Below are 19,487 nucleotides of genomic sequence, written 5' to 3' on the forward strand. Positions count from 1 at the left end.
ATTGAAACAGGTGTTCGTATTTATTCAATGTAAAGATTAGAACATCTTTTATATTGCCTTGTCTTTAAATAATAAAACACTTATTCCTGTAAGATGTAAGAAGGATATAAATATGTACTTTTTAAAAAGAATTAACTTATGCAAATAATGAAAAAATATCATGTATCTTGAAATAAGTCTTTATTTTTCGTTTTCATCGTGTAAGACGAGTCAAACATATGCTCTAAAAGGATGGCCTTAAAAACTACAATTCTATAAATAAATATGTGAAACACAAAATGTTATGAGTTCTGGAAGTTGATCAAAATACAGAGTACAAAATTTGCAGGTTGTTCTAATAAGAGTCCTTAAATTTCAACAATCACAATGTAAGCCAAATAAAACAGCAGCATTGCAAAAGAATTTGAGCTTCTCAAAATAGTGACAAAAGAACTCAACACACTACACAATATTTTAACTGATAACCACCTAACAAAACAGAAATCAAAACGCCCTGGCTGTTCATTGTTCTATAAACAACATGAGCCAAGAGCTACAGCAAAACTGCATCAGCAATGTTTCGTCTTCGAAAAACTAAAGCAGCTTGGACAAAATTCACAAAGAACTCATAGGAGACTCGGAGGGGAGGAGATTTTACAATGGATTTGCATACCAAAAATTTAATCAACAAAATGCATGCAACACATTTACAAGAGAACGAGTAATTACAAGTCCAACATATACGCATGCGCATCTTGTTCCCATTGATCCGCCTGCTCAGTTGGATTCTAAAAGCTTCCTACTATCAGAACTGCAAGGTCCCCATATTCGTATTGTTTGATCGTCACTTGCTGATGCTAACAGATTTGGTCTCTTAGGATTCCAGCTCACACAATTAACGGTCATCGAATGACCAACCAAGATCTCCAGAGGATCAGAACTACGTCTATTCCATATGTAGACCTGTTAAAGACACAGCTTACTTTAGCCTACCATGCTGCATATGAAACATTCTTGAATATTTGGGAATAAGTATTAACAAAGACATATAAAGCTACAGATATTAGAGAAGATGCATACATTTGAATCCTCACTGCCGCTTGCAATAAAATTGCTATTGAACCCGCCAAAACAAGATCGTATCACGTATTTGTGTTGCATGTGGCCCTTGTACTTCAAGGGTTTTGCCCATGTGCCAGCAATATCCCACATATGAATCTCTTGACTGTTGAGATTTACTAGAAGAAACTTACTATCTCCTGATACAGAAAGAGAAGTGATCGGGTGCTCTTCAGAGATGACACGCTCATCATTTGTCACCAGATTTAAAACTCGAATTTCCTTTTCTGAAAAAATGGTAATTAGACTTTCTCCATTGGGAGTCACAGCAAGATCCAAAACCTTGGGCATCCTCATGCCTCTCCAAGCCTTAATCTCGTTGCCATCAGTGTCCCACATGTAAATCCCCTTTTCAGGGTCACAGCTGCCACACACGAGTCGCTTCGAATCAGGGAACCATGCACAAGAGCTAACCATGAAGCCTTGATCACCAAATGTGTGTTTGCATGTACCTGTCTCCACATCCCACATTTTAAGGACTTCGGCATTCCCACATGTGAGCAACATGGTGTCATCAGGGCTCCAAGCTACAAAGGACACAGGATTCTGGTGGCTTTGTAGGGTGTGTTTCAGTCTCAGTTCACCATCATCCATGACCTGGAAAGATATCAACAAATGTTGACATTAGAAGTTAAGCAATTTTAGCAATCAATGAACCAAGGTTTGTTAAAAGAACAATAGAATAAGTGAGATAAACCAGGTTTGTGAGTAAAATGCAAGAAATCAGTTAATATCTATCGCTTAAACATGTACTGGAGGCTGTCGGCTGCTAAAGATTTCTTTTTAAGTAGTGCTTCTGACATCATGATGCTAATTAAAAAGCATGATATGTTCTTAAAAGAAAACCCAAATACTAGGTCACCAACAAGCAGGAACATTGCCATGGGGGTCCCCCAATCCTTCCCTAACCTTCATAACTACTAGGTCCCAGACATCCTAACAAGATTTCACATAGCGCCACTGCCCACTGGTACGTATATTCCATTTTATAAGTAAAACGGCCTCAAATTAAGAACCTTGTGCTCAACCAACTGGGTTAGATGTGCTTTTACATCATTCACCCGCATAGTTTTATTATAATTATAATAATTATTATTGTAACCCCAAAATTTTATAGTGTGGGTCCACCATCGCCAACAACTTATCCTCCCGCTCAAGAAAAACGAAGACAAGGGAACATATACATTTGTGCTAATTATAAGCCCGTATTTATTTGATATCGGTGCCACTAAACAGCATGCCTCACCTGAGATGGCAGTTGGATCCACTCAAGCCAATAAAAGATTTAAGGGTCCAACTCCCCCAAGGTGCATGGTTTCAAGAAGGTTTTACTTCCTGAACAAAGGAAAGGAAGAGTGACAAATATAAAATGAAATCAGTCTCCTCTTTTTTCAACTGAACATCAAATCAGATATAAAGAAAACAATCTGTATTAGTAGTCCCTGTTGTTTCTCTGCAGCTGCAGTTAGGCTATCTGGTTTTCCAACGATGGGTCCTTTTGGACCAACTCTAAAGTATGTATAACAGGACACTGACAGCTACTCCCACATCATGCAAATTACACGGACTTAAATTTAAACAGTTTTGCATTTTCAGATTGTTGACAACATGTGCAACTCTGCTATTTATTACAACTAAATTTCTGTCCAACAGTATCCTAATAAATTTAACAGAAAATCAGATTCCACAGTAGAAGTAACTAAAGATAAATGAAATTCTGCTTAGCAAAAAAAAAAAAAACATATCCTGGTACAATGCTACAATTTTTTTCTTGCTAAATGATATTCTGCTACCATGCTTCTTCAATTGTTTTTGCCAGATTACTATCTTCTGATGATAAAAGCATAATTAAAAACTCCCGTTCTGATCTAGATAGCAATATAGAATTCCAGTAGCGGTGCAGGTTGGACCTTTCTAACACTCCCCAGATCATGACAAATTAACAAAACAGAGGAAGACCAAAAGCCAGGCCAAATTAGACTCTTTTATTTTCCGAACATCGGAGTAGTAATGTATTGATGTCTCAGATACTTAACAATTCAGAAGGAATCTTTCTCAATGATATGCTACATGACCTGGAGACTGAACGCCATCTTTCACATCTATATTACTTTTTAAACTATTACCCCAGAACTTGGTTCCACGTCAAGTCATCTGTTTTGGAATCCTGTCCTTTTGTCTCTCTACTCATGCAATTAGTGTTACTCCATCCCTACAGAAAGCTGGTCCGTATGCAAGATTTGCTCAGATTACTGATATACATATTTTCAGAATTACTTCCTATACTGTGAGTGCAGGTGTACCACATCAATACAAAGTTTCACAAATCTGATGCACTTCCAGTACATTATTATCAAGTTTCATCATTATATGACTTGCCCTTCATTTGAACAAACTAAGCTACCCCAATACAACTTGAATTAATTACCATATTCCGTGGCAGGAATTTTAAAGTTATTGGTCAATACGGCTTCAATTCTCTGTATTTATTAACCAGAATTTGAAATGCATACTTCAAAACTAGAGCGTTATTAAGGAAATTGTAAGCCTTTTTAAACCTTGCTAATTATGAGGTACATTCTTATAGGTAGATTGTGATATACATACCTCCCAAAGAATGGCTGAGCAGTCACTACTTGATGAGGCCAAATACTGCCCATTATTCGAGAATTGGACAAACCAAACTTCATTTGTGTGGTCAGTCAAAATCTGCAAACGTTTAAGAAAATATATAGCGAAGCACATAGGACCATAAATCTAGTAATCATTAAATTATATAAACAAAAAAAGATATCTTGTGACATCACTGAATCATTACTTCTCTTAAAGTACCCTGTGACTTGCAATCTCCGTATAAGGATGTAGATACATAAGCTTCTGCACGAATACACTTCGGCAGATTTGAACCTTTGTAATAGAACTTAGACTTAATGCATTTTATTACATTTTTTTTTTTGCACCATGGAAGATTCTATATATCTGGGCCATATCAACTAAAAACTTAGAAATTTGTGGCAATTTTGTAAATAAGTTGAACAAATTTTCCAAGGTTCTATTATAACCATACCCTATATATATAGCTACACTTGTTTCTTTTTCATTTTAGTCTATAAAAAACAATTGTTCTTTAATTGTCAGCAAATAGTTCTCAATAAGCTTGTAATGCATTGAAGTGGAACAAAGCTATATGAACAATATATGCTGAAGAAAGCAACCAGTAAATTAGTGGGTCAAAATTTATTCATGTTTGCCAATTACAGACCTGATAGGTTTCTGTTGGAATTTGATCTCGACCACAATGATGGTCCTCACAAATAGTTACTGAAGCAAAAGCACTGTGATACATGCATGAATCTATCTGTGCGCTAACTGCCATTTCAACCAGGTGTTCCAGCCTTCTCTCGGGCAGTGCAATGGGTGGTGGAAGCACTATTTCTAATTTTGTAAGCAATCTTTTTCTTAACTCGCAGATGATATGATCTTCAACTTTTACCATCTCCTTCCTCGCAAGCATCCCAAAAGCAAGTTTGTGAACCTTCTCTCTGCCCATGTTTGAACTTAAAATCTGTTTCCGCAAAAGAGCCAACGCCATCGTATCATCCCCCCTACTCAAAATCTCCAACAAACACTGCTTAAAGACGAGAAACACCGCTGAAGCTCTTACTTCATCTGTCAAATCCTTTATTCCGTACAGAGTATCTACACAGTCATCCCAATCAGCACCAAGAACTTGAGATTCGAGCAATTTTAACTCAGCAGATTTGTACGAAACATTCGCTTCCGATTCCAAACAAGCAGCAGACTCTTCATACCCTAAAGAATACAAACACTGTATAATCAGCCTAATAAACTCATTCTTCTTGATTAATCCTTTTCCATCAAGAGTCGTCGACGAATTCTCCATTCACACATGGACTACAACAGCCAATTTGTCACGCCTGTCGCCTACTCATTCAAGTTCTTATTTCCCACCGTCACCCTCAATCTAGTAACATGCACAAAACAAAAACATAAAAAAACAGTAAACAAGTAGCAAACTAAAACAAGACGATTTTATAAATTAACCTCTTCTTCAAATTAACCAAGCCAACAAACAATCACCCGAAAATCATACACTATTCATCCTAAACAGAGTCTCCACTCTCCATATTTCTTGCCCTACAATCCGAATTTTTCATTTCTTTCACTCACCAAAATCACTACCCTAAGTCCCTAATCGCAAAAACGTAAAGAAACTCAAAACCAAGAATCGCATACCCGACACAAAAGAACTTAAAATTACACCATTAAACAGTACTACAACATGCCCTAACAACTGAATTCACCAAAACACAAATAGCCCTCTTTTTCATTCAAGAACCACATACAATACAAAATTACAAACAAATTAAAACACAATAACATTTCATCAATTCAACATTTCTAACATATACAGTAAATCTTGATAAACTAAAACTAACCCAATAAGTATACATATATAACTATTAAAGTCAACAGAAAAAGTCAACACAAACATAAAGAACAAGAAATGGAAATTAAGGTAAGAACACAGTACATACATGCATATGTTTATGTCTGAAAGAGCTTGAGAGCCAGAAATTACCAAAAATATAGTGAAGGGGTTTGAAATTGGAAGGTGGGCAGTGTGGAATTAGGAAACTGAGACAATTTATGAAGCCGGATGTTACATAGGATACGAACTCGAATCTGGGTACGAAGAGGAGACTGGGGACTGGAGTGTTATCAATTTGCAATACGGTGTCGTTTGTATCGGAGTGTGGTTTCAATTGATATAAACAAAAAATCAGATTTTCTACACTAATCATATTTAATTCCGTGTCTGAATTCCTATTAATTTCAATCTCATCAACAATCAATCATAACATCTTATATACACATAAAATCTTTGACAATTAAAATTTTTTATATGAATAATTATTAATGTGGCTATAAAAATTCTTAAAAATTTGTGACTCTAAATATATGTAATCAATAAATTGATACTCTAAAAATCAAAATTTATTTATATGAAATTTATTAAAGTGGATTAGAGTATATGTCATTTTTTGAAAATTATGAACGAAATATTTTACTTTTTTTTAATTATAAATTAACTTCAAAAATTAACCAGAATTTTTTTTCAAGTTGTAAAAACATTTACAACCTTATAAAATCAAAAATCCCTTTGATGTCATTGTCAAAAATGAAATTTATAAAAGTAATACAAAATCTTTATTTTCATGTATCTATATATTATCATCTTGAATAATATATTTTATTTGTAATAACTTCAAGTAATAACAACGCTCATTTTAGACTTTCTTAATTTTTTGAGTTAAGTGGAATCACATCATAACTTCACTCAAAATCATGTAGACTCAAGAATATATTGGTACCATGTACTAGTAACAAATTTGAAACATTCATAGCCTTTAGGGAGAATGTTTAAACGAAGCAAATAAAATCAGAAAGACCAATAATTCAACTTACAAACATGAAACATCCCAAACTACCCAAAGCTCGTGAAACACTACTAGTTAATCAAATTACTGAGCTGCTGGGTGAAACCTTGTCTTCACATTCTGGAAAACATTAATGGAAAACATTAATCATCAAAAATCTAAAAATTAAAAAAATTTAACCTTCTCTGACACGAAACTCTTGAGCCTAATAAAACCGGGGACAAAAACCATTGCAAGAGGCTTGTTAAAGTGGTCATTCCAACACATGCTAAACGTTTCGAAAGTTTTATCTGCACTATGATAAATTAACTGATAACTACGCAAGGAAAATAACACAGTCCCGTCCTTAAAAAGTTTTAAGGGATGAACCGGGCCATATTGCTGATTAGAAGATTGATCAATGAAGAGTTCTTTACTCCAACTTTGTTTATTTCCGTAACCCTTCAATACCCAAATGGTAAATCCAGATTCCCCCGTGTTATCGCAAACGCACAAGCACTCTCCAAGCATTCCCAGTCTCCTGTAATCTACCTTCTTAGTAACTCGAGGAGGAGCAGTTAGTTGGAATTCTTCTTTCTTCAGGTCAAAAGTACACACCCTTTCTTGATTCGTGTTCAGATCATAAATTAGCCAGTGAAGGTTGCTCCTGATAAAAACGCCATCATGACTTCCATACCAAGAGGTATAGTCACTTTCATACGAAGAAACTCTGTTTCTTCTGTCACGAGTACTGACTAAAAACGGGACCTGTCCTAGGCTCCTCCACATGCCTGTTCCGAGTGTATAAACCTCACACCATGACTTACCCGAGCCTGCAGATGAAGGAAAATCACCTTGGTAAAGACATACCACCTTGTACTCGTGGCTGGCCTTGACAAATCCAAATCCATAAATTGGAAAACGCGACAATTTCCTGAGGTTCTTGTTATCTGCAAGGAGTATGTACTCTCGTGTAATTGGATTGCATATACAAGTTGCGCCAATCGTATGCCATAAGCAAAGTAGCCCGTTGATTGAACCGCATAAAGGCCACTCACTGTGCCTCAAGAAGTCATCATCACGAACTTTATTCTCGTCATGGTCAAAAAACATCAGAGGGCCGTCTTGAATATCAGGATAGGGTGTGTCGTCTAGTTCGGCCAAACTATGTATAGCATACTCGTCGTAAAAATTTGGTCGATAAATTATTAGGCAGTCAGGTGATCTTGAGAGATGCAGATTAGCAAAATAAGGTTCCGTGATTATACTGTGCCATCTTTTGCATACACAATAGCAATATCGAATCATCTTGATGGGGATCATCGATAGAATATAAGCCACAATCTCATCTGGTAAATCCATAGCCAGAGATTTGCCACTGCACACCTTTTATCAGAGTGCGAATAAAATTGGTTAACAATATTACACCTAACACCGTAGCTCAAATCACTCGACACTTGTCAACGAACAACAAATCGAATGAATAACAAAACTTAAAAATACCTTTCGAGAAGCGGTTTTATCAACATGCAAAATTTTGAGTGGTGACTCCATCCTAAATGACTCGTCGCTGCATCGATAAAAAAGAATGCTAGAACATTAGTTAACATCAACACAACTGTCAATACAATGCCGAAACTGTTACAGTAACATATATGAGGATGCGGGTGTTTAAATAGGCTTAAAAAGCCCGTCTTCTGACTTATGAGTCATAATCAGCTTTGTTTAAAGGTGTTATTAGTCGATTTCTGACTTATAAGTCACAATTCGAGAATTATAGATAATAAGTACTTTTTTAACATAGGCTGTGCCAAACATCCAAACAAATATCTAAGCACACAATCTCCGGGTGTTGGCCCTTACTATCACTATATCCATGACTGATTCCCGGATCCGGAAAAATGACCCCAAATAACATTCACTAACGCTACATCGGGTAGCGTTTTGTATATTTATACAAAACGCTTTGATGGAGTTAAAACACCAAAACGCTTTTCTTCCCAAATTGAAAACGCTGGGCTATTTTTTCCAACTCTGTTATTCTGGGCATTACCTCCCGAATTTATGAGATCTGGGGCCATTTTCCACGATCTCCTAAGTATGTGAGTTTAGATATTAGTTTTACTTTCTGCATAATAGATTCAATAATTTATGTGCTTGAAATCAGATAAGCATAGACTCAAGCAAGAAAGTATTAACCATAAACAAAAACAGTGATTCAAAAGCTACTTAATCTTCAAAACTACGAGTCATAGGCGGTGTTTGTCTTGCACATAAATTGCAACTTATAAGTTACTTATATGCCGAGCATAAGGCATCCATGTATAATAGGGCGGCAAGAAGATTCATACCTGTTTTATTGGCCTAGGAAGAGTAAAAACAACGGCAGCTCTGCAAAATAAATAGTATTAGGGCACTTGAGTATAACAAAAGCTTACAAACTCTATGACCTGAGTCCTATGGGATTATATATTAATTGTAAAAAATTATTGTAATTAAGTATTACTAGATGAAAAGACCTTTGATATTTCAAATTTTAACTTAAGATTAATAACATAAAATTGATAACTTTAAAAAAAACATAAAATTGATATTCAAAGTTATATTCATAGCCCGGGTGAATGGCGAAAAAATATTATACAAAAAAGTAATCAAAAAAAAAAATAACAAAGAAGAACAGGCGATTCCATTGTTTGTTCGACTCGATTATTAGTGTAGATGCCGTATAGATTTTTATTATTAAATTGGCACGTTTGTTTAAAAAAGGAAAAAACTCACATTTGTACGATGAATAAGTAACAACTAGCGTAAAAGCCCGTGTAAGATACGGGCCTCTATTTTAACTCATGATTTTCATGATAATAAAAACTTCATAACTCTGCTATGTTAAAGGGGTCCAAAAATTGCTGAAATATATAGTCAGTGTAAATGTTATTTAGTAAGCATATATCAACATTGAGCTTTCAGTATATGAGGTTTATTGAAAGTGAACCGATCTTGTAAAAAAAACTTTTGACACTACAAAAGACATGTAATTAGTGCAAATTTTTTACCAAAAATATTCCAAACTTGTCCTCCAAAACAAGCTTCTAAAATATAGAATATCATATCAAGAATTCACATTAAGTCTTATCATTTTTGTGGTCTAGACATAACATGAATAAACTACTAATGAAAAAATGTTTAAAGCTAATCCTTCTTCTCTATTCTAAAGCAAAAGACCGCTATGTCATCCAAGCTTATGTGTCAAGCTCTCATTTAAATAGATGACATCAGTATCCTTGTGTGTAAATTCCTCGTTACATCTCAATTTTTAAAATAATTATTCCATATAATTTTATCGTACTCCACTGATTCTCTCTTTGAGTTGTTCTTTAGCTTCACATAAACCAGTAGTCTCGGCTCGTTGAATGCTGGCCCTCACTGTCATAAAGGATTCTTATTAAACAGGGTGACAAGTATAAGTTTCAATTCATGAGTATAATTTATGATCAACAGCAACCTAGTATCCTGACTGAGCATATATTTTCATGACTGGTGTTTAAAATAGTAGTAATAGATAAAAGAATGATGATTTAAAAGAATTCATAAGGGTGTCGGAGTATGATTGAGTGACACCTGTTTTCATACTGACCATAGTGTACAATCTGACAAATTATTGGAGAAGTTGTTCTTGTGAAACAATTTCGTACCTTTGCTTTGAGTTGAATCAAACATGCTATTAGTTGCCTGGGCAGCGACTCCTCCGCTTGAAGCACCTGTAATTGTGCCTGGAGAATCGAATAAGTACTAATAGCAGATGATGAAAATCACACAATATATAATTAGGCAACTATGGTGGTTGCTTCATAAAATATGATAATATAATTTATTATTACCAAAGATGCAATAACATATTTAAATATTTTATACAAATCATATGTATCAACCACCTTAGGAAAATAATAGCAACAGTGTCCTAAATGATCCCCTGCAAACTAAAACTTAATAGATTTAGTGCACTTCTGATCTCGAACAGTCTGATTAGCTATAAAAACAGTCGAAGTCCAATCCAATTTCACCCCTATTATCTTCTTAACTATCTCTATAGTCTCAACCCTCCCTCTAATGCTGCTTTTGGTATCTAAAGCCAAAGTTCCTGCTGTTAATCGACAGGCAACCGAGAAACCCTGTTAATTTTTTCGATATTGCTTAAGCTTGCTGATATGTACTTCCTTCGTGTTGCCAGCACGCGAGATGAAATAATTTGTTTATTTAGGATTAATATAATAAGTTAATAAATATAATATATATGAGCAGATTAAACTTTCTTGAATAGACTCATACTTCATCAGCATTGGATTCATTTTATAATATGATATAAAACTACAAAACACAAATTTAAACTTAATAACTCATAAAGGATCATATTTTAAAAGTGAACTTCAGAGGCACCAACAACCGATACACATATATAGCAAAAACTTGCCTGGATAACAATAATATAGCAACCATTACGCTCACAAATTAGTAATATCTTCAAGTAATATATATACTAAATTAGTTACCTTTTGGAACAAAATTCTTTTCCCAAGAACAATGAATTCAGCCAGAACAATCGCTGGTGTTACAGCAATCTTAGCCATCTGATAAAATCCTGCACTGTAAGGAAATATGTTTACCACTAATCAAGAAGTCTCATTAGCTATATTCAAGGAGTGGGAGGATTCCAATGCCTAACCTATTAAACTTTAAGCTAACATTAATTGGCAAGGCCAGTAGAGAGACATGACTATAGCAAGAGCCAACAATGACGAGAATTTGGGGGACTTCGCTGGAGGAGCCGGAAGAATGGACAAAGCTTTAAGGATGGCCATCGAGAACCAGCTACAGACATAGTGAATAAATGTGAGAAATATTGGATAATTGAATACAAGTTTCACAAGCACCTGAAATCAATTAACAGAAGCAAAGGAACCTCGTTAAAATTAGTAGAGTGCAAAAAGTCAAGTATCAGGAGAAATTGAGGACAGTCAATTATATAGACCAATTTGTTCATCAAAATAATACTGGCGGACACCACAAAATTGAATGTAAGGGCAACAGCAGGCCCGACCAAGAACTGCTGTTGACCTGAATCGACAAAATAAGGATTATCGTTGGTTACCGTTACAGGCTCACTTTCTCCTGTCAGACTTGATTCTCAATCAGCAAAGAAAAATCTCACACAAAGAGTCCATCTGCAGGCACTTCAATTTCCAAGAGCAAGATGTACAATATCACCTCAAAGTAGCTTATATATAGACATCTCGTGCCCTCATGTGCCGATAATCACTAATGGCTGTTACAAACACCACTATCAAGATACTTGCAACATTTCCAGGGCTGTCCCAGTCCCAGGCCCCTTTTGGTCATCTCATCCGTGAGTTTCTATGCCAATGACAAAAGAAACAAAAGCACACGTTGCAAGGATCATAAGAGTCATGTCATCAACTACAGAGTTCGTTCTCAACAAATCTGTAATTTCCAAAAAACTATCATTCGTGACTTCGTGGTTAAGTGAATCTGGTTGAAATCAGAAGCTAATTGAGATTTTAGAGAAGTGATGAGAGACTCAATGTAAAGCTGGTGCAAGTATTATTTTATTGTGACAAAGCACACAAGGCAATGAACAGATATAAGCAAAGCTGTAGTTTTAAAACTACCTAGTTAAGGGACATATGCAGTATGCTGATAAGCAGATCAAAGTGCCGTATTATTATAATTCATAGCAAACAGATAAATATCAATCAAGTATTCATATTGAAGTCGATGAGACAAAAGTGATTGCCAATTTGTCATGGATGACAAAACAAAATTTTATTTCCAATAACATAGTGCTCTACCTATTAAAGAAAAAAAGAAGAGGATCATTGTTTAGTGAATATTAAATGGAACAAAATGTCGATAGCAACAGCTAGCTGCGACCATCTCTTTGCAAATTTGATAACTTTGTCCCTTTCAAGTTCCTAAGTAGATATAGCACACCCCATTCATGACCAACAATTAATAATACCATAATCTGTCTTCATACACAGCTAAAAGATTATAGGTCGTTTGCAGCGATAGTCAAGTTTTTGTAGTGGTAAGGCTGCTTACTTACATCTCTACCTTCCCCATTTGTACAGAACTAAAAAATTGGTCATACAGAAAAAAAAAAAAAAAAAAAGAAGGAAAATTCTGGCTGTATATCAAACTCCTGCAAGATCCAAGTAGTACTTGATCCCATTACACAAAAAAATACTGAACTGAACCTACTGGCCAGTTTCCAGTGACTTCAGAAACTTTAGTATTTACATCATCATGTTTATCCAGATTGAACTGACACTAATATCAAACATCATAAATACCATAACTGGGTATTATACCTACCACTATAAGAACAAATAAATGGTAAGTTCTGTATTTAATATTACTGTTTTCCACTGTTTCCCCGACTCCTTTCCAGATAAACATATACACCACAGATAGGAACCAGTAAACTCTGAGAATCCACACAAAAGTTAAAAGCTTCAAAGTAACTTGTAATCACGAAACTATTATAATTAAGCAAGAACTTTAATCTCCACTAAACATATCAGGAAAAAAACTGCCCAAAACCTCATTTCCGAATCAATCAGTAACACCCATCATCATATATACACCAAATGCAATAAATAAATAAATAAATCCCACAAAAACAAACCAAGCACAGAACAGACATGAAAAAAACAAGATTCCTCTGTAGGCGTAGCCAGGACGAAGCACAAGGGTGGTCATACATTTAAGGCATACAAGTTAATGAATTCACTCATTTCTAATTATACACCTTCTGGTTGGATGTATCAGGAGCAATCCTTGTGCTGTAATGGAAAAGAGAAGATGATGGATTTGAATACAGCAACTGAATTGGACCCGACTCTTTCTTATCCATAAGTACAGGGCCTATTATGGAGATGGAAGATAATAACACAAGGAAATTATAATTATACACAAAACACATATAAAACTACAAAACACAAATGTAATTCAATAACTTGCCTCCTGCCAAGCTTTTTAGAAATCATCCATTAAAAAAATGGTACAAGTTAATGAATTCACTCATTTCTAATTATACACCTTCTGGTTGGATGTATCAGGAGCGATCCTTGTGCTGTAATGGAAAAGAGAAGATGATGGATTTGAATACAGCAACTGAATTGGACCCGACTCTTTCTTATCCATAAGTACAGGGCCTATTATGGAGATGGAAGATAATAACACAAGGAAATTATAATTACACACAAAACACATATAAAACTACAAAACACAAATGTAATTCAATAACTTGCCTCCTGCCAAGCTTTTAGTCAAAAGACATTATATTTTACAATGTGAGAGATTTGAGAGTACGTTTTTGTACAACCAAATCAAGCATGTCAAAAGACAATAGACCTTCTTCAGGATCACTAACGAGTCACTACATAATTAATAATACAATATAAAAAGGATGGGTACATTGCTAAACACTAAAATTTATGAATTTGGTGTGTTTTGATTGGTGTGGTTGTTGTGGATACAAGAGGGTCCATCATTATTAAATAGTGTAAGCCAAACATGTTAAACTTATCAAATTTTGTGCCTATTGTGTGCTCATAGGCAGACCATAGAAAAACCGATATAAAAATTATCCACCAGAATTACATGAATGCAATCAAGATACAAGATTAGATGGACTAGCACAATAAGCTTAAGTCATAGAAGTAGTGAGTAATATTAACCTAATGGCAATAAATAATTGACAGAAGTGAAGAACCACTGCGAAAACAGAGATGGTGAGTTTGCATTTTACCCCACTTAAGTATCATGTACTTTTGTACACATGTTTTAAACCACAAGCCACAAACTGTAAACAGCGCCTATGAAAAGAGTTCTTTTAATTCTAAAAAACTGTTTAAAACCTCTATCTGAGTCTGACAAAACCTGAATTTGAGTTCCGACTTCTCAGACCTCTCAACTATCCACAAGCTTCCCTTCTACGATCTTCAACACCTCCTCCCTCATTCTCTGCTCCACTGAACTATCAACATTCTTCTTTATTGTTGAAACGATGTCACTCTTGTTATGTCCGCGTGAGCACCACCGGCAGATTTCCTTGGCAATGGCTAACACATACAGACCGCAATCATAATTATTTGTTTGTTCAGGGGTCTCACATTCCTTAAACACAGGCAAGCCAGCTCCAGCTCCAGTTAGAGACATCACACTTTTCTTCTTGTTCCTCTGTTTCTTCAACGAAGACGACGTCTGTAACCTTGCAACTTCACCGCCTGGTCCCACGTGTTCCTTGACAGCATCATAAAGCTTCAAGGCATAAAAGTTATTCACTCCCTCCCTGCCAACTCCCTCCATGCTAAATCCCTGGCTATCAAAATGCAGAAACATATTCTTCGTTCTATCATACACAAGGGTGCTCCAATGGTTTCCACCGTCTCCCGCACTAAAATCCTCATTGTCATTAACAACAAAAACCACAACCCTCTTGCTTGACATAGACTCAACAAACTCTTTCACACCCTCATCATCCCTACAGTTAGCAATCAAAAGGGACATGGAAGGTGAAACAAGCCGCGTAACAGGTTTACTTTCATCATCTAGGTTAGAGAACAAGTAATTGAAGTAGAACGCGATAATTTGGTCATTGAGATAACGCCCCTCTCCAAGAGTGTCCAAATCAGAAACTCCCAACACAATTTTCTCATCATCTCCCATGCCTTAAAAAACACAAGAACATCAACATAAGCATGCAGGGTTAAGTTAACATTTTTGCCATAATCAACATGGACAACTAACTAGTTTGATATTAACTAGGTTAAATTACGGACATGTAGGGGTGTTGGCTCTCACTGTCACAATTTTCAAGAAAAATTAATTAATGTTTTTTAAGCTATCCTTTGTGGCCAATTAACATAGTCTTATATTCTTATTAAGCAACTCAATTACTGTAACAGGAAGAATAATCAACTCAAATACTGACATAAAAAATTCCAAGCCCCGATTTCCTTCCTCATTGCGACATTTGATCAAACATATGGCAGGCAACAAAGAAAAACACAAATAAATCAAAATACAGAAAAGTTTCAAGTTACCTGACAAGACTATACAAATAATGAATCAGTTATTGAACGAATCTTATTAACATTATGCTTTTAATGATATATTTATAATAAATAATTTTATTATAATTAAACATTATTTATAAGAAAAAAATTAATACCAAACACATACTGTAACAACTAAAAAAACACATACAAATTTAAAATATACCTCGAGATTCGTGATCAGACCATCTCCAACCCCTCAACTTGACTAGCTCTACGACGCCGTCTCCACACAGTCAGCACAAACACCGCGATAAAAACGCCGAAAATATCGGCGACAGCGTCGCGGGACGACGCGCCGGCAGAGTGGAAGAAACCGAGCTGATCGGCGAGCTCTTTGGCGGCGCCGGCGGCGAGAGAGAGAATGGAGCCGAGGAAGATAGAACGACGTCGTAGAAAGGAGTAATGGGAGTGTGAGGCAATGAGTGAACCGACGATGTTGATGGAGAAGCAGAAGATGACGTGGTAGATCTTGTCTCGGGCTAACCAATCGTCTGTACCCGGATTATTAAGCTTCATTATCGGAGGGTTAGTCCGAGACAAGAACTCCACCGATGTTAGGATAATTTTTTGGAGTTATATTTTTAAGCCAATTATTTTCTCATTCTATTATTTCATAATTCATAATAAATTTTTATACACGCATTCTTCTCTTAATTACTTGTCAAAAAAATTTACAATAAATTTTTATTTTGAGAATACAAAAAAAATTATAATAAATTTTAAATATAAATTAAAATTAATATTGGAGTTGAAGTGGTCAAGTATTATGTATATTTAGAAGATTTAGAAGATATTATATTTAAGTTGTGAATTTAGACAATGGCATTGGCTATAATCGTTGGCTACATTGAACCTGTAAGACATTAGGTAAAATTTGCCGAACCTGTAAGACATTGTGCTTCAGAGCATCTCCAACCGCGTTGTCTATAATCGTTGGCTAAATTGGACCTGTAAGACATTATGTAAAATTTGTTGAAGCTGTAAGAGCATCTCCAACGGCGTTGGCTATAATCGTTGGCTAAATTGGACCTGTAAGACATTATGTAAAATTTGCTTAACATGTAAGGCATTTTGCTTCAATGGTACTGGCTATATTGATTGGCTATAATTTAAAAATAGTGTGTTATTAATATTTTAAATTATTAAAATAGAATATATCAGTTCAATATGGTAATAAATGATGTACAATATTCCTACAGATTTTCTTACAGACCTGTAGAGGTTCGACAAATTTAGCCATCCATAGGAGATTGACTAAATTTATAGACAACAACTGAGCATGGTTGGAGCTGAGTTTTTGGAGCTGTTGGTTAAATTTTTTTATTTTAAGTATGCCAACTCATCTTTTAGCCAAGGGCTTCAGATGGTTGGAGATGCTCTAAGACATTGTACTTCAATGGTATTGGCTATATTGGTTGACTATAATTTAAAAATAATATGTTATTAATATTTCAGATTGTTAAAATAGAATATATCAATTTAATACGGTAATAAATGATGTGTAATCTTCCTACAGATTTCTTGCAGACCTGTGGAGGTTCGACAAATATAGCCATCCATAGGAGATTGGCTAAAATTATAGACAACAGATTGACGTGGTTGGAGTGCGACTTTTTCAACATGTTGGCTATATTTTTTTATATTTGGTATACCAACTCACCTTTTAGCCAAATGTTTTGTATGGTTGGAGATGCTCTCAATGGTATTGATTGTATTGGCTGGCTATAATTCAAAAGTAGTATGTTATTAATTTTTAGATTGTTATAAATAGAATATATCAGTTTAATATGGTAATAAATAATATGTAATAAATAATATGTAATCAGTGTGAATGAGGAAAATAAATTGCGGGAGAAGACGTTGAATTCGCTACAGATCTGTAGCGGATCGACAAATATAGCTATCATAGGGGATGACTATAATTATACACAAGGAGTTGTTGTGGTTGGAGTTTTATTTTTTGTGAATATTAGCTATAAAATTTAATTTTAGAAAGTCACATGGTTTTTTAGCTAAAAGTTTGTGAGGGTTGGTTACTGTGTATAATATTTTAAGAAAAACCTAGGCTCGGCATCATAGTAAAAACAGATATATTTGGAATGGTGAAAAATTGTCTGATGAGTATGCTCAAAAGTGGCTTTTGAAAAAATATTATTTCATATTTTTGAAGAAAATTATTTTTCAATTTTTGCGTGAAACTGTGACATTATCAAACTTATCAAAAATATTATTGTCCTAGTTACATGTTCATTTTGGTTTTCAAATAGTCAAGTTAACAATTTTTCGACTAAAGCATTACAAATTATTTTTTATTATTTTTAAAATCTCAAAGTTACATATCAAAATAAACTATATATACTTTCTAATCATAAAATTTTATTTTATTTTCAATTATATAGTACAAATAAATTCAGTCAAAATATAATCAATTGACCTGTTCAAAAGTCAAAATAGATATGCATTTAGGGCGGAGGAAATATTATTTCAACTAAATGAATATATAATTTTTATAATACTCCTCGTATCCCTCTCATTTTTTTTTTAATTTTTTTTACAGTATTCGTCATATATTTTAAAACGTGTATAAAATATAATTTTTTAACTTGTTTTTTTTATAGAAAATTAAATATTAAATTTTTATTTAGAAAAAAAAATTTAAAACTATTTATCAAACTATATACATGCCTCGTCTCGTGCCCATTTTCTGATGTAAAAGAGTGTCATTTTCCTTATAAGCATTTTCTCCAGAACATACTTTCATTCAAAATATACCAGCAAATAAACTAACCGGTTCACCCGGTTGCACGAATTATCATTACAAACCCCTGGGCCCCAGCATACTTTGTCGGTTACATAATTATCATTTTAGAGTTCCGCTAATTACGATATAGGGCCAGTTTGTTTCTTTAAATTTGCATTATTTTGAAAATGAAACTTTGATATCATTTAATTAAAAATAATATTACACATTAGTTATTAATTATTCAATATCTGAGATATTAAATTTCATCTGTTTTTTATTTTCTTATAAAAATCTTTGAAAATATGGTTGTAGTGGCAAGAGAAGTTTTAATTCGCTAATTAATTTCATCCGTTTTTTTATTATTCTAGAAATCTTTGAATTTTTATTACAATTATTTTGATGACATTAATTTTCAAAATTTTAGATTAGAATCACTTAGATAGAGAAATAAAATGAATTTTATACTCATGATGTTGATCAGGAAAAATGTAAAACTGTTTATAATTTTCATTCATTTAATAATTTGATCTTTATAAATCTATCTAGAATATTAATTTACATGTTTTTATGAAATGAATGCCGTTCTATTTCTAAATCACATTTCTTTACCATTTTTATCACAACAAATTTAAACACAATTATATTTTGTCAATATTATCTCCCACATCCTTTTCCTCCGCAAAATTTATATATTTTTTCATTTCATTCTCCTCTCATTTTATTCCATCGGAGTGAACATAGATTAAAAATATTTTTAAACTAAATAAGTTTCACCATAATCAAACTTAAAAATTCGGCAATTTCATAAATTTTCCCGAAAATTTGGATTTTAAGCAATATCTTGCAGGTGGCATCATGTCCTTATCCACTCATTTAATTTTTTTTTATTTAAGTTTTAAAAAAAGCATAAACTAATTTGACTAAATTAAAAAAAATTGCTAGAAATATTAATATTATTTCCAACATGAAATGAACAAATTACCAAAGAACTGGAAACTCAAAATACAATGCCTTTAATATTCATGAATTTAATAAATTAATAATCAATAAAAAAGGAAATCAATG

General features: G+C 34.1%; 2 protein-coding genes across 14 annotated transcripts; both read right to left on the reverse strand.

Annotated features, from left to right (window-relative positions):
* Positions 1–232: 232 nt before the first annotated feature.
* LOC108215371 (WD repeat-containing protein WDS homolog) lies at positions 233–5,875 on the reverse strand. 3 transcript variants are annotated; one of them, XM_017387863.2, is made up of 5 exons: positions 5,702–5,875; positions 4,361–5,083; positions 3,706–3,807; positions 1,060–1,695; positions 233–942 (listed from the first exon to the last, which is right to left on the reverse strand). In XM_017387863.2, the coding sequence occupies exons 2-5, from the start codon at positions 5,000–5,002 to the stop codon at positions 757–759; spliced, it is 1,566 nt and encodes a 521-aa protein (XP_017243352.1). In that variant the 5' UTR covers positions 5,003–5,083; positions 5,702–5,875; the 3' UTR covers positions 233–756. The 3 variants fall into 3 exon arrangements, with proteins under 3 accessions (XP_017243352.1, XP_063946333.1, XP_017243351.1); XM_064090263.1 differs by having other exon boundaries at positions 5,662–5,875; XM_017387862.2 differs by having other exon boundaries at positions 5,658–5,875.
* A 626-nt stretch (positions 5,876–6,501) lies between these two features.
* LOC108214769 (NEDD8-specific protease 1-like) lies at positions 6,502–15,289 on the reverse strand. Of its 11 annotated transcripts, none has more exons than XM_064090269.1 (9): positions 13,366–15,289; positions 11,686–11,948; positions 11,260–11,405; positions 11,087–11,180; positions 10,232–10,297; positions 9,886–9,962; positions 8,891–8,930; positions 8,043–8,109; positions 6,502–7,925 (listed from the first exon to the last, which is right to left on the reverse strand). In XM_064090269.1, exons 8-9 carry the CDS (start codon positions 8,091–8,093, stop codon positions 6,726–6,728), a joined length of 1,251 nt encoding a protein of 416 aa, XP_063946339.1. In that variant the 5' UTR covers positions 8,094–8,109; positions 8,891–8,930; positions 9,886–9,962; positions 10,232–10,297; positions 11,087–11,180; positions 11,260–11,405; positions 11,686–11,948; positions 13,366–15,289; the 3' UTR covers positions 6,502–6,725. The 11 variants fall into 11 exon arrangements, with proteins under 11 accessions (XP_063946339.1, XP_063946335.1, XP_017242442.1 ...); XM_064090265.1 differs by having other exon boundaries at positions 10,232–10,309; XM_017386953.2 differs by lacking the exon at positions 9,886–9,962 and having other exon boundaries at positions 10,232–10,309; positions 14,499–15,289.
* Positions 15,290–19,487: the final 4,198 nt, after the last annotated feature.

This window comes from Daucus carota, chromosome 3 (assembly GCF_001625215.2).
Source record: "Daucus carota subsp. sativus chromosome 3, DH1 v3.0, whole genome shotgun sequence".
NCBI lineage: Eukaryota > Viridiplantae > Streptophyta > Magnoliopsida > Apiales > Apiaceae > Daucus > Daucus carota.